Consider the following 16,725-nt stretch of genomic DNA (forward strand, 5'->3'; position numbering starts at 1 on the left):
TTTTCTGATGTTATTACTGAGCCAAGATATGTGAAGCTATCTACTGCTTCAAAGGTGTAACCATCCACTTGGAGTTTTTCAGTGTTCCTTCCATTTCTCTCTGTTACCATATATTTAGATTTAGAGTCACTTATCTCCAAGCCCAAGGACCCAGCCGCATCTTTCAGCTCCCTCAAGGCAGTTGTAAGTGCCTCGTTACTTCTAGCAGATATCACCACATCATCTGCATAAGCCAAAATTTGGATCAGTCTATTGTAAATATTACCACCCGGATTAGTAGTTACTGATCTTACAGCTTTCTCCAACACTAGATTAAATAACACTGGTGATAAGGGGTCTCCCTGCCTTAGGCCTTCTTCGGTTCTGAAAGATCTTGACAGACTTCCCTGCACTTTTACCTTACTTCTGCTGTTCTCTAGGGTCATCTTAGTCAATTTTATTAACTTCTGTGGGAATTTAAACTCCTTCATTGTTTCCCACATTGTCGATCTCTTAACTTTGTCATAGGCTTGTTTAAAATCTATAAAAAGATGCCCTAGTCGAACGTTGTATTCATATGTCTTTTCCAGAGTCATTCTCATGGTGAAAATATGGTCCATCGTCGATCTTCCAGGTCTGAAACCAGCTTGGTACTCCCCTATAATTCTTTCCGCTCTACTACTAACTCTCTTTGTTATGGCTGTAGAGAAGATTTTGTATACTATAGTCAGTAAGGATATACCTCGATAATTCTTGCATTGCATGCGTGACCCCTTCTTATGTATAGGACATATATTTGCTAGTGTCCAGTCCTCCGGCATTGTACCTGTTTCCCATACCTTTTTAATTATCTCGTGTATTTTCTTCACCAACACTTCTCCTCCATGTTTTACCATTTCTGCTGTTATGAGGTCATTCCCTGGGGCTTTACTGCTCTTCAATTGTTTTATAATATCTCTTATTTCTTCAATCGATGGTGATCCCATATCGTCTTCATCCTCATCTCCATTCTCCTCATCCATCTCTTCCTCCTCACACTCATCTCCATATTCACCCTCCTCATCTCTCTCTGAAGTTTCCATACGGTCTGATCCTTCTTTTTCTTCATTTATTGGTCTGACAGAAAGTAGTGTTTCGAAATGTTTTGCCCATTTTTCCAGAATTCGTTCTTTCCCAACAATGAGTCTATCAGTCTCATCCTTAAGCATATTCACTCTGGGTTGATATCCCTTCTTTACTTGTCCAACCCCATGGAAGAATTTTCTGCCTTGTTTGTTTTCAAAATTCTTCTGCATTTCATCCACTCTCTGCTTTTCTTCTATTCTTTTCTTGTTCCTTATCAATGTCTTTGCTATTCTCCGTTTCTCTTTAAAAACTGCAATATTATTTCGAGTGGGTCTCTGTAGCATTCTTTGTCGGGCAAGATTTCTCTCTTCCAGAACCTTACCCACTTCCTCGTCATACCATTTCTTTCTACTCTGTTTCCATCTCTCTCCAAGTACTTCCTGCGCCGTTGTATTTATTGCTATCTTGGTTTCCTCCCACATTGTGTTGATGTCCACATCTCCGTTTCTGCCCATCTGTAGCTTTCTTTGCAGCCGGTCTCTATACTCTTCCTCCTTCTTCTCATCCCTTAACAGTTCTACATTATAGATCTTGCTCTGCTCAGCTCTGTCCCTGGGTTTAATTGCCAGTCTTTCTCGGAACTTGATCCTCACCAGTATGTGATCTGAATCACTGTCTGCACCACGCATGCTTCTCACATCCATTATATTGGAGGCATGTCGCGCATCTATCAGCACATGGTCTATCTGGTTCTTTGTCAGACCATCCGGTGATATCCATGTCTCTTTATGGATTTCCTTATGGGGAAAACATGTGCTCTTAATCACCAGCTCCTTGCTAAAGGCAAAGTCAATCAATTTCCACCCGTTTTCATTTGATTCTTGGTGTTTACTATGATATCCTGCCACTGGGTGGTTTTCTTTCTCTTTGCCTACTTTGGCATTATAATCCCCTAGGACAACTTTAACATCATACTTGGGCAACTTGTCATATACTTGCTCCATTTTTTCATAGAAATGTTCTTTCTCTTCCTCATCGGCATCCTCTGTTGGTGCATGGACACTAATTAGTGATATGTTGGCAAATCTCCCTCTCAATCTTAACCGGCATAGTCTGGGGCTTATTGCTTCATATTCAATCACATTATGACTGACCGATTTCTTGACCATAAACCCTGTTCCTATTCTATTTTCTTCCTCCCCACTATTGAACAAAATGTAGTGCTGTAGATCTGTCACCTCGATTGTCTTCCATCTTATCTCCTGTAATGCTGCCACATCTATCTGATATTTAAGTAATTCCTCCTCCAATTTTCTACTAGCCCCGGCCTGAAAGATACTTCTCACATTCCATGTTCCAATATATCCGTATCGTTGCCATTTAGCGCGCTTTAGTCGTCGTAAGTTTGGGACCGTCCGGTTATCTTGATTTGGTTTCTGAACAATATGTAGTTTTGTGGTAGTGGAGTTGTTAGCCCCACGTACCAACCCCCAACCTGGAGGACCAGGGTATCACTCTTAGTCTGGATCATCACCTTAGACCTGTCCGGCTTGGGTGGCCCTACCAGGAGCATATGCTCCCGCCGGCATAGCTCTAAGGATCATTTGAACACGCAAGCCTCCAAAACACCCGGCAAAATGTATTTTGCCTTCGTCAAGGTGGTGATACCATCGGGAGGAAAAATTACATGTAGAGCATTTTAATCTGTATATTCCTGATCCAGAGCAACTATTTTGTCTGTAATGTTAATAGAGTTATGATTAAAGAATAAATTACGATTAGTGTTTTTTGTTGTATAGGCTATTTTTACATCGTGCTTCAGTAATGAATTGGTTATCGGATAAATACTATGGTTAGTGAACATGAATTTTGCGTGTTTTGGTTTGACGCGTTTCAATGGAGTCAAGAGACAAGACCATGGTTAATAGGAACAGTGAAGAGTGCTTCCAGGATTCAGGTGTTTACAAATTGATATGCAACCAGTGCAAGGCCACATACATAGGGCAATCAGGACGCAATTTCGCAATAAGGTACCTAGAACACGTCAATGCAGAGAAACATAGAAGGTTCTCTGCAATGGGAGTACATATGAGTGAAACAGGCCATAGATTTACAGATATTAAACAAGACGTAGTAATTCTCAATAGACTGAACAAGGGAAGACTAATGAACAGTCTTGAAAGCATTCACATATTTTTAGACAAGTCAATTAATAGGGACAAAAACTTAAATGAAATAAATGAGCAGAGAAACCTTTATTCGAATACATATTGAGATACATGGAGTTACTACGAAGGAATCAAACACGCCCAGTGAACGCACTAAGCAATCACGAGGCCGATACGTCACGGACAGTAGCCACCTCCCCGCCCGAAACAGCAAATGACGACACGTCCTCGCTACCCCCCCACCCTCCTAACCAAGTTAGCTCACAGACCACAGTACACCGCTACAACACAAGGTCGAAGACAGCTGAAACAAACCTACTCCCGCAGCACAGGAAGTAAAGTAAACAAACAGGACAAGGGTCGTTATACAGATGATCCAATTTTTAACAAGTCTTTTAAACACCATACAGTAGACTTCATTCATCAACAAGCCACACCTTTCCACCTAACAGGAGACAAGTGGCGGGAAGAAAACCAGATGCTGTTTTAAGAAGACAAACATTTTACAAACAATCAACAGGAGCATTTTACCAAAGAATCTACAAGTTTTCAGTAGCAAGTGATTTTATTGGAAAAACTCACAAGATTTATAGTGAACCTAAGTCTTTTTAGCCCAATACGTGTTTTTAATATTAAGTTCAGTATCCAACTAACAACTGCCTTCAATGCACCCTCCCCTTCCCAACCCCTCCCACCTACATGCGTTCTACTAACATCTGCTTTTTAATGTTTTTTAATGTTTAATGTAAATCACGATATCATTTTTAAGCTATTTTTACCTAAGCCAAATGTAAACAGCTGATGATGAATGCAACGCATTCAAAACATGTTCTGTGATTATTTTAAATGTCTTTTTAAATAGCCTAAGGCTAAATAAAAGAGAAAGTATCGATTAGGTGGAACCTTTTCTTCATTAATTAACTGTCTCCCATAAGTTAACACAACGTTGAATGCACAATATGACAACATCTCAAAAACATACTTACATATCAATATCACAAATACCTGAAAGAAAATGCATATAAATATGCACTTAAATAACAATCGGCACGTTCCTCAGTAGTCCTCCAGGATTTCTGACTGTGTGCAGACATGCCCCCTCGGTAGTAACCAAAACAAGGTCTCAGCTAGCGAGCGTAAATAAATGACGCAAGTGTAAGCGATCAGCTGTAGGAACCTCCCCTCTGCTTGGGACATGTTAACGGGACCTGCCTGGCCTCACCCGGCCGCACCTTGCTCTCTGTCTTCCCTGCACTTCACTGCCGCACAAACCAACTTTCATGGCTGCTAAATAACCTGGACTTCTTGCTCACACGGAGAAGCAGATTACATTAAAGAGACTGTCCTCGGAAATTATCCCTTCCAGTAATACTAGCCATCTGTGGGCTCCTTTATTTCATATCTTCTCATTAGCACTCACGGCCAACACGTAAAAATTCTAATAGTGCTCTTGGCTTTCACAATAACTGTATTCCGGTTCATAACTTAGCCATATCATGGCTTTTCAACTCGTTGCCTCGCAACTCAATAGCTATATCTCGGCGGCAGTGCTAACGTAATATGGCGCATCCTGGCCATCTAAATATGTCCCTACCAATCACATCTTGTATCTCTAGCTACGGTTCAGTTCCTCGCTTAATCGTATAGATCATCTTACTGCAATGGTGGTAAATAGTTCAATACACTCTACTCCAAGTGCAAGCTGTAAAGACATGCAACACAACCCTTCGTATCCTTAACTATCTGTTGTTCTAGCTTCATTCCCTGCACAACATCCGAGGTCATAGCACCTCCACACATTAAAATGATCATGACGTTGGTATACTCTTTTTCCAGCAACATGGTGTCATACGAGTATTTAAACAAACACAATAACTGACTAAACAACCGTTCCCTTTAACCATTACTAAGCAGAGCTAAGTAAAATATACAGAAATAGATTGTCAGCCCCAAGTACTAATTAATTGATAAAGTAAAATCATATATGCACGAGGCATCAAGGTAAAGTAAAACTAGCATGAATATTTACAAATTAAGTTAAAATGAGATAGGGCTCAATCCAGACGATCTTATTTAGCATGCAAAAAGAAAATGTGGATCAAACTCAACCAACTCTGCTTCATCGCTTCCAGCTCGCTAGTCGGGACTCCTGCTTCGCCTAGCCCATCATGGTGCTGGGGACGTCTGGTCTGGAATGATGGTCTTCAATCCTCGGGACAGTTGGGATCATGTTCTGGGTTTTCTTTCTTGAGTTAATACAGGAAGTTCTTGCTTGAGCACAAATAAACAGGTACAGCTGACTGGAACACGAACACAGTGATATAATCTGCCCATTATGCACTGATCATCGCGAGATTGTAATACTCTGTCTCGCACAATGTACTAGTTTATCACTTGTAATGCTCACATTAATTAGATATATTCGTTCATAGTTAAGTTTATGAAGGCAATAATTTATGCGCAAACCGCGCTCGATTTCCATTAACTCGGCTTCCCTTATGTCTCCACCTATCACTGTATCTCGGACAAACTTCTCACAGTCTATTAATTAATGTCACATTTTATTAATTAATTAACGAATCAGTCTGATTTCTGCGTGAATGGATCATATCTATGATGATTAATATAAATGTTCATCTTGAATTGTTACACGAAAACATGCGGTCTTATACTATGAGGACTGCCCGCGTGGTACATTGAATATCTTGCACAACGGATAAGTATAATCACGGCACAACTGATCAGCTTCGACCGACGATGACAAGTAACTGCAGGAGACTCAGGGCGAACTTCGCGGCTCTCTCCTATTTACATGTAATTGCCTCAAGGTTTGTCATATTTGGGTGGTTGTTACAAATTTCATTACATTGAATGTAAATCTAATTTCAGTGATAACAATATTTAAAACAAGAATAATATACACATTAAAATTATGACAATATGATTTGCAATGTTAAAATGGATTAACTCTTAATTCTAAAACACATTGACGTCCAAAACACAGTTTTTACAATTTGAAAATTTGGCTAAAAATTGTTTGCAATGTTAAAATAAAATTGATTCAACTATAATTTGGCATTAAAATTTGAGTCATAAATATAAATATTGGATGTTAATATATAGGAGCCATAGTTTCTGAAGTGCGTTGGTTTCTAGAATACAGTAACATTTCAGTATTGAGAAATTTAGTTAAGAATTGGGCTCTCTAAATAATGTTATTTAAAAAGACTGTAATTTTGCATTATGCGTGATTAGTCATGATAATAATCTAGAATTGAAGTCTTGAGTTCGTTGGAAAATGGCTTCTAGATTTGATGAGGCTTGCTGCTGCAGTTTGGCAATTTGATCAGAGGAAGTATTGACATATTTAATTCTTGTTTGTAGCGACCAGACTCTCCGTTGGAAGTTGATTGTTTTGATGTAAGTTGTGGTTAAAAGGGGCTTCAATCCAAATTTTTAGTACCGGTATCTGATTATGTTTCTTTCGATTTATGGAGCTCTTTCAAACGTACAACACAAGGAGTAGAGCCACAACAGACAATAGTCACAGTAACGCAATAAGGCCCACAAGATTCTGTAGCAGCAGACAAAGGGATGCTTCTTCCATTCCATAAATCGAAAGAAACATAATCAGATACCGGTACTCAAAATTTGGATTGAAGCCCCTTTTAACCATAACTTACATCAAAACAATCAACTTCCAACGGAGAGTCTGGTCGCTACAAACAAGAATTAAATATGTCAATACTTCCTCTGATCAAATTGCCAAACTGCAGCAGCACGCCTCATCAAATCTAGAAGCCATTTTCCAACGAACTCAAGACTTCAGTTCTAGATTATCATCATGACTAATCACGCATAATGCAAAATTACGGTCTTTTTAAATAACATTATTTAGAGAGCACAATTCTTAACTAAATTTCTCAATACTGAAATGTTACTGTATTCTAGAAACCAACGCACTTCAGAAACTATGGTTTCTATATATTAACATCCAATATTTATATTTATTCCTCAAATTTTAATGCCAAATTATAGTTGAATCAATTTTATTTTAACATTGCACACAATTTTTATCCAAATTTTCAAATTGTAAAAACTGTGTTTTGGACGTCAATGTGTTTTAGAATTAAGAGTTAATCCATTTTAACATTGCAAATCATATTGTCATAATTTTAATGTGTATATTATTCTTGTTTTAAATATTGTTATCACTGAAATTAGATTTACATTCAATGTAATGAAATTTGTAACAACAACCCAAATATGACAAACCTTGAGGCAATTGTATAGGCTGATGATGCTTGTGAATAAAAGCGAAACATGTCCCGGTAAATTAGTGTTGTAACATTACAACTTAGCAACACAAACTGTAATTTGTATTGAAAAGGTGGATCAAAATAACCAACAAATTGTTAGTATATCTCTCCTATTTATCAAATATGGATAGGGTCGCCTGGCTCAGGGGTTCCCTTAGGTTCATTTGAATCATCTTTGTAGTATGACAGTTGCCTCTACAACCGCCGCTTCGTCTGAATGACATCACGCTTAAATTATTCGCATGATATCGAGATTATATATAAAAATTATAAATTACTAGCATGCATTATCTGATCAGATCAGCATTAACTAATGCTCTAGTTAATAAAGAGAGTAGAACAAATGAGTCTATCAGGACTGGACCTCTCATATTTCAGTGCGCAAGGTTGGTAGTCTCTCTTCTATGTCACTACTACGAAGTTCTCTATCTTATCACCACTATGTTCTCTGTTTAGCTAGCCTGGTTCAAAAGTTTGAACTTAACGTTCACCAATGACATCGAAGCTACACATCCCATCTTACATCCGATATCCTGCTTATGCATGGGCGCCTGCACTCAAATCAAGGAGTTCAACTTCCTCTTAGCGCTCCGTTCAAATTACTGGACCATTGAGGCAATGAATAAAACTGAATATAAATTATATTGCCTTATAATATGCAAATTTACTGGACCGTAGATGAGGGTACAGTACAATATTTGGTGCACAATACAGTGATCCTCCCATGCGGTGGTGAGACGTGGTCGACTGCAACCTTGACATTCCCATGCAGTCAAGCATTGGGCCACTGTCACATCCAAATGTCCCACAATTCCGGATATTGCACGATTCAGCCAGCTGGCCAAATGGAGACCCACAATGAGGCCCCTTTCAAACTCTGTCAGGTGCTGATAACGCTGTCTCAGACGAATATGTGGCATCTCCATCTCCTGTACTGTGATCCATTCAACATCTGACACTGTCCACGCCCCATATGTACCCTACCAGGCCTGGTAACAACACAAAACATGAACAACACTAATGCATTCTGGTGGCTGTTCTACCTGTTGCAGAGAATTGTAACTCTAATCATTTACATACCAGCTGATGGTGTGTATGTATATGAAGTTATATTGACGTCTAGCCATTTCTTCTGGGTGCTTCAATTTTTTTTTGTTAGGCATTGTATTTGCATCTCTTTTTGCTTAAACCAATTTAATCTTCTTTGGAAAGCTGGCTTCAGTATGCAGGTGACATAGCTTTAACTTGCCAATCAGGACCTATACTGTGATGTTGGAAGTTCACCTGTGATGACTTTACAGTCAACAAACTGTTTCAGCAGTTAATGGTTGCATGGGATGTAATTAATCTGGGCACATATGGTGCATTCTTCCAGGCGGCCTTGAACATTACAGTTGACGAGGTGTTCGTCTTCCTCCTGAAAGTGTGTGTTCACTGTTGGTAGATCATGTGCTGATGTGAGCTGAATGATCTCTCCATTGTCATTTCTTGTCCTGAAACTGAAACCTCCATGATATTGAGGATAGTCCTTGGTGATCTGTCCAGTATGGCCATTCAGGTTACCCATTGAGATGTTGTGATCGTCTGGAGACAACTGTTGCAATAGGTGTTCATTGTCCTCTCAGAAAATTTGATTATCCTATCACAGGTAACTTGAGGAGGGTGAATGGAAACATTCAGACAGACATTGTATTCATTGCAAGCTTCACCTTCATTGGTCGGTCACTTATCTTGACTGAAAGAGCTCTTTTGATGACGTGGTTGGGTGAAAATTATGCAGCGGCCATTCCACAGGTTGCCTTTGCCATTGTAAAACAGTTTGTATACATGGCCAGTGTTCCTGCTTTCCTTTCTCTACATTTCATCTCCTAAACATCTGCGATGTCCAATTGGCACTTCTCCAGTACGTCAGCTAGTTCAGTTATTTCGCTGGGAAGTGTGCCTTCATTCAATATACCGATTCTCAGCTTTGAAATCTTGCTTACTGCTTTGATTTGTCTTTGGTGGGTAGGTACCCTAACTTACCTCACTTTTGCAGGGAGGCGACCCATCCAGAGCCTCACTTTTTTAATACCGTCCTTCCGATATGTTGTATTGTACTCTTGTGTCTGTTTTGTTTGGCAAGAGTTTTATAACTGGATGCTGCCTGGTACCTAGACAGATTCATTTTCCTAACTGAAATCTAGACACTGCCGTTGACTTAACTATTGTTTTCATTTGACCCCCACCAATACCGACAGTCAGCAGAGTCCTGTTGACCCCTTCATTGACCATTCCAGAGGAACTCCAGGAAGCTACCCAACCTTGGGCTTGAGCCTTCCTTATTTATAATCCACCGGGCGAGTTGCCCGTGCGCTGCTGTGAGCTTGCACCTGGGAGATAGAGAGTTCGAATCCCACTGTCGGCAGCCCTGAAGATGGTTTTCCGTGGTTTCCCATTTTCACACCTGGCAAATGCTGTGGCTGTACCTTAATTTAGGCCATGGGCTGCTTCTTTCCCACTCCTAGCCCTTCCCTATCCCAGTGTCGCCATAAGACCTATCTGTGTTGGTGTGACGTAAAACCACTAGCAAAAAAATAATTATAATCCCTATAGAGAGGATGTCCCTGTATAATGAAGCCCCAGTAACTGGGCTACCTGTTGGACGGTATTTCAACCAACCCTGCTTATCTGTAGGGTCCTCCTGTCTGGCACCTGGTGATGCGTGCTCTAGGGTTGCAGGCTTCCCAGATTTTTTCATTAGAAAATTCATCTGTCAAAATTCAGTGCTGAATAATATCATGTTTGTGGGTTACTGTAGTCACGTCCTAGTTCGTGAACCATGGGCAACGGCTGAGTGGCCTAGTAAGTGGTCCTGAGAGTCGGGATACCAGTTGCTATGGAATGGGAGTGGGCATGTCGGACATATTCTGAGTCGTGGCCCTCCTTGTGCTCAGGCGGCTAGGACTATACAATTCACCGGTGGTCCATAACCCGTTAGAGGAGAGATCCTCACTTGGACTATGTGCAAGTAGGGCAGCATCCTGCTTCATGAATTTACCGAGCTCAGAACACTTTAAGCAAGCCTCGGACCAATGGGAGTAATGGAGTCCCACTCCCATTTGACAGGCGAGGGACTCCTTGGAAACAACTTGGCGAACGAAATGGAATTCGATGGGGAGCTATCAATATTAATGGGGCTTATGGAAGAAAGAAGGTAGAACTGGCTCAGTCAGCAAAGAGGATGCATCTGGATGTGCTAGGAGTAAGTGATATTCGGGTAAGGGGAGATAATGAGGAAGAGATAGGAGATTATAAAGCGTACTTGACGGGTGTTAGAAAGGGAAGGGCAGAGTCTGGGGTAGGGCTCTTTATCAGGAATACCATTGCACGCAACATAGTTTCTGTTAGGCACGTAAATGAGCGAATGATGTGGGTAGATTTGTCAGCGGGAGGAATTAGGACTAGAATTGTGTCCGTGTTTTCACCATGTGAGGGTGCAAATGAAGATGAAGTTGACAAGTTTTATGAAGCATTGAGTGACATCATGGTCAGGGTCAACAGCAAGGATAGAATAGTGCTAATGGGCGATTTCAATGCGAGAGTTGGGAATAGAACTGAAGGATACGAAAGGGTGATTGGTAAATGTGGGGAAGATATGAAAGCTAATGGGAATGGGAAGCGTTTGCTGGACTTCTGTGCTAGTATGGGTTTAGCTGTTACGAATACATTCTTCAAGCATAAGGCTATTCACCGCTACACATGGGAGGCTAGGGGTACCAGATCCATAATTGACTATATCTTAACAGACTTCGAATTCAGGAAATCTGTTAGGAATGTACGAGTTTTTCGCGGATTTTTCGATGATACGGACCACTATCTGATCTGTAGTGAACTAAGTATCTCTAGTCCTAGGGTAGAGAAAGTGAAATCTGTCTGCAAACGAATAAGGGTAGAAAGTCTCCAGGACGAGGAAATTAGACAGAAGTACATGGATATGATTAGTGAGAAGTTTCGAACAGTAGACAGTAAGCAGGTTCAGGATATAGAAAGTGAATGGGTGGCATACAGGGATGCTGTAATAGAAACAGCAAGGGAATGCCTAGGAACAACTGTGTGTAAAGATGGGAAAAGGCGAACATCTTGGTGGAATGATGAAGTGAGAGCTGCCTGTAAACGTAAAAAGAAAGCTTATCAGAAATGGCTCCAAACAAGGGCCAAGGCAGACAGGGATTGGTACGTAGATGAAAGAAACAGAGCGAAACAAATAGTTGTTGAATCCAAAAAGAAGTCATGGGAAGATTTTGGTAATAACCTGGAAAGGCTAGGTCAAGCAGCAGGGAAACCTTTCTGGACAGTAATAAAGAATCTTAGGAAGGGAGGGAAAAAGGAAATGAACAGTGTTTTGAGTAATTCAGGTGAACTCATAATAGATCCCAGGGAATCACTGGAGAGGTGGAGGGAATATTTTGAACATCTTCTCAATGTAAAAGGAAATCGTCATGGTGGTGTTGCAAACAGCCAAGCTCATGGGGAGGAGGAAAAGGATGTTGGTGAAATTATGCTTGAGGAAGTGCAAAGGATAGTAAATAAACTCCATTGTCATAATTCAGCAGGAATAGATGAAATTAGACCTGAAATGGTGAAGTATGGGAGGGCAGGGATGAAATGGCTTCATAGACTAGTAAAATTAGCGTGGAGTGTTGGTAAGGTACCTTCAGATTGGACAAAAGCAGTAATTGCACCTATCTATAAGCAAGGGAACAGGAAGGATTTGAACAACTATCGAGGTATCTCATTGATTAGTATACCAGGCAAAGTATTCACTGGTATCCTGGAAGGGAGGGTGCGATCAGTCGTTGAGAGGAAGTTCGATGAAAACCAGTGTGGTTTCAGACCACAAAGAGGCTGTCAGGATCAGATTTTCAGTATGCGCCAGGTAATTGAAAAATGCTACGAGAGGAATAGGCAGTTGTGTTTATGTTTCGTAGATCTAGAGAAAGCATATGACAGGGTACCCAGGGAAAAGATGTTTGCCATACTGGGGGAGTATGGAATTAAAGGTAGATTATTAAAATCAATCAAAGGCATTTATGTTGACAATTGGGCTTCAGTGAAAATTGATGTTAGAATGAGTTCTTGGTTCAGGGAGTTAGACAAGGCTGTAATCTTTCACCTTTGCTGTTCGTAGTTTACATGGATCATCTGCTGAAAGGTATAAAATGGCAGGGAGGGATTCAGTTAGGTGGACATGTAGTAAGCAGTCTGGCCTATGCTGACGACTTGGTCTTAATGGCAGACTGTGCCGAAAGCCTGCAGTCTAATATCTTGGAACTTGAAAATAGGTGCAATGAGTATGGTATGAAAATTAGCCTCTCAAAGACTAAATTGATGTCAGTAGGTAAGAAATTCAACAGAATCGAATGTCAGATTGGTGATACAAAGCTAGAACAGGTCGATAATTTGAAGTATTTAGGTTGTGTGTTCTCCCAGGATGGTAATATAGTAAGTGAGATTGAATCAAGCTGTTGTAAAGCTAATGCAGTGAGCTCGCAGTTGCGATCAGCAGTATTCTGTAAGAAGGAAGTCAGCTCCCAGACTAAACTATCTTTACATCGGTCTGTTTTCAGACCAACTTTGCTTTACGGGAGTGAAAGCTGGGTGGACTCAGGATATTTTATTCATAAGTTAGAAGTAACAGACATGAAAGTAGCGAGAATGATTACTGGTACAAACAGGTGGGAACAATGGCAGGAGGGTACTCAGAATGAGGAGATAAAGGCTAATTTAGGAATGAACTCGATGGATGAAGCTGTACGCATAAACCGGCTTCGGTTGTGGGGTCATGTGAGGCGAATGGAGGAGGATAGGTTACCTAGGAGAATGATGGACTCTGTTAGGGAGGGTAAGAGAAGTAGAGGGAGACCAAGACGACGATGGTTAGACTCGGTTTCTAACGATTTAAAGATAAGAGGTATAGAACTAAATGAGGCCACAACACTAGTTGCAAATCGAGGATTGTGGCGACGTTCAGTAAATTCTCAGAGGCTTGCAGACTGAACGCTGAAAGGCATAACAGTCTATAATGATTATGTATGTATGTATGTATGTATGTATAATAATCTTCTTTTAAAGTGATTGCCAATTTAAATACCAGACACTTATTTGCTTACTAATGACATTACTTTAGAACATTGTTGCTCTGTGTGATATAATATCACCTGGAAAATAGGACTGGATCATCCTTGTGTTTCTGATGATAAACTTCACTATCTCCCTTGTCATGTGAAACAACTAATTTATTGGTTCATGAGAGATGTCTCTTTTTGGTAATGTTATGTAATTGCTAGATTGTATGCGAATATTTTGCAGTCTACAATGATTAAATTTCCAGCTTAGGCAGGTGTGCTATTTCAGTATAAACTTTCTTTTTGTATGATTGCATGTTGATTTGTTTACAGGTGGGCCAGATGATGAAACCAAAAGTCGAAAACGTCGCCGCAATTCTCTATCATTCTTGGCCCAGTGGGTGTGGGGAGGGAAGAGACGTTCAGCCCGAGTCCGCTCTACAGTGCGACGTGAAGCAGAAAGAGATGAATGTAATGTGAGCGAGGCTTTGCGCCGTCTTGTACCATGCTCTCTGCTGTTAGTACATTTGTACCTCTATTTTTATGCTGAAGTGTTTGGGTGCTGGTTAGGAATAGTTTAGTAACAACTTCTTTGGTTACACAAACGTGAAATATGCTTTTTTATTATTTTTTAAAACAAAGATTCTATTTTATATTGAAATTCTGTTACATGTAAATTATAGGTATCCCCATAATTTGACTTATCCTTTATTCCAGTTTCGTTATTTAACTATACATTTATTTATTCCCATTCCACTGTGCATTCACTGAGTCTCCCATTTTTATGGGGCTGTTAATCTTGTTGTTTTGCCCCTTAAATCAACAATTGCCAACACCTTATTTTTATGATCTCCATAAATGTATCTCTGTATTGTTCTCTTTTATGGTTTGCTCTGATACATTCACATTTGCCTTTGGTTACAGCCTGGGTCACTAACAATATGCATTGCGCCACTTGAGGGCATTGCTGTGCAAAATCGAGGGCCTTGCTGTGCAAAATGTGACGTACTATTATGTTGATATAGATTTCAATTCCCATAGGGAACTTGAAAGATTTGTTCTGAATGAGTAAATTCATAATTCCAGTATGATTGGTCTGTTATTTGAAATTACAAATTGTCCAACTAAATCATTCTTGCTTGCCTGCATTTCGTCCCAGTGTGCAAATTTTGGCTCATCTGTTGGTAATTAGTACACCTACCGAGATGCATAGATTACTTTCGACAGTCTGAAGAACCTAACAGTTAAGTTAACAGAGTCTAAACTGGAAAGGAATGGCTTCCTCCGTAACAAATTGGAAAGGTGTAGCAATCCAACTTACTAGCCTACTGCTACATTGGGGTGAAATGCTGATAATTTCATGATTGAAAAGGCCTAAAGTGCTTGAATGTTTTTATCAATATTAGTGTTTTCTGAATTTCATTCATTGTTCATACTAGATATTACATTCAAAGCTTAATTCTACATTTTGACAATCAGGTTTTTTTTGCTATTTGCTTTACGTCGCATCGACACAGATAGGTCTTATAGCGACGATGGGATAGGATAGGCCTAGAAATTGGAAGGAAGCAGCCGTGGCCTTAATTAAGGTACAGCCCCGGCATTTGCCTGGTGTGAAAATGTGAAACCACGGGAAACCATCTTCAGGGCTGCCGATAGTGGGGCTCGAACCCTCTATCTCCCGATTACTGGATACTGGCCGCACTTAAGCGACTGCAGCTATCGAGCTTAGTGACAATCAGTTTTATTGGACAACTCAGTACTATCTGAACACAGTCCTTACTAACCAAATTCAATTCACTCTTCAGTTCCATACTTGCAGAAATCAATTCCTTATTCTAGTTATTGATTTTACTGATAGCTGCATTTTATTCACTCTTCAGTTCCTTATTCATTTGATTAGTAAACAACTAAAGCATACTGGGTCCCGCCCCGTCTGTTCCCATATGAGCCCCTTCGTGCTCACTGCGAGTTTAGAGGACTTGAATCCTCCTCCAGAATCCTTATTTTTCAGTGCCGATAGAACTTGATCATTATGCATTTTGCTACCCTTACTTAAATTGCATAGACTCAACTTAATTTGCTTAGACTCAATGCGGTCGAATTCTTTTGACTTTTCTTATCCTGATTCATTGTGACATATACTTTAAAAATATATCTGTTCATTAATTTGAAAATACTTGGCTTGCTAATACTTTTCTTTATACTCCAAACTGCATAATCGCATACAGACATGGACATAAGTATTCGTACAGCCACTAGGAAACAGCAGATTATTTATTTGTGAAACTCTCAGTACAGACACACATCCTTCTGATATTAATAAAGCATCCGGGAGATAGTAGGTTCGAATCCCACTATCGGCAGCCCTGAAAATGGTTTTCCGTGGTTTCCCATTTTCACACCAGGCAAATGCTGGGGCTGTACCTTAATTAAGGCCACGGCCGCTTCCTTCTAACTCCTAGGTCTTTCCTATCCCATCGTCGCCATAAGACCTATCTGTCGGTGCAACGTAAAGCCCCTAGCAAAAAAATAAAAAATAAAAAAAATAAAGATATTAATAAACTAATCACTTGAATGTATGGATATGGTAATGAAACAGTTTTAACGATCATCATCATCATCATCATTTTCATTTCTGCTTGGCCAGCTCCTGCCAGGTCGGGGTGTTGATGGCACTTCTCCACCATTGCCTCGTCTTCCACCACTCCTCTTCAGTAATTGTTTTTCAGTCCAGTACAGTCCTCTTTTTCTTACACTGTTCTTGATGCAGTCCATTTATCTTGCCCTCTTTCCTTCTATCTTAGCTTCCAACACTTGTTTTGGTATCCTTCCCTCCTCCATCTTCATAACATGTCCAAACCATCTCAATTTATTCTTCTCCATCCTATCACTCTGTTTTTCTACCCCTATCTCTTTTCTGACCTCAATATTTCTTACTCTGTCTCTCCTCGTCTTCCCTACTATACTCCTCAGGAACTTCATCTCATTGGCCTGAATTTTACTCTCATTTCTTGCTGTCAAAGTCAGTCTCTGATCCATACGTTAATATAGGGGTATGGTACATCTTGTACATTATCTCTTTAA

At 40.1% G+C, this 16,725-nt stretch overlaps 1 protein-coding gene across 1 annotated transcript in view; it reads left to right on the forward strand.

Annotated features, from left to right (window-relative positions):
• Positions 1-16,725, forward strand: part of LOC136863554 (calcineurin-binding protein cabin-1) — a 609,489-nt gene that overhangs the window by 196,019 nt on the left and 396,745 nt on the right. Inside the window, exon 8 of the mRNA XM_068225987.1 lies at positions 13,972-14,155. Coding sequence (XP_068082088.1) covers positions 13,972-14,155 — 184 coding nt within the window. The remainder of the gene's footprint in view (positions 1-13,971; positions 14,156-16,725) is intronic.

Source organism: Anabrus simplex, chromosome 2 (assembly GCF_040414725.1).
Source record: "Anabrus simplex isolate iqAnaSimp1 chromosome 2, ASM4041472v1, whole genome shotgun sequence".
Classification (NCBI taxonomy): domain Eukaryota; kingdom Metazoa; phylum Arthropoda; class Insecta; order Orthoptera; family Tettigoniidae; genus Anabrus; species Anabrus simplex.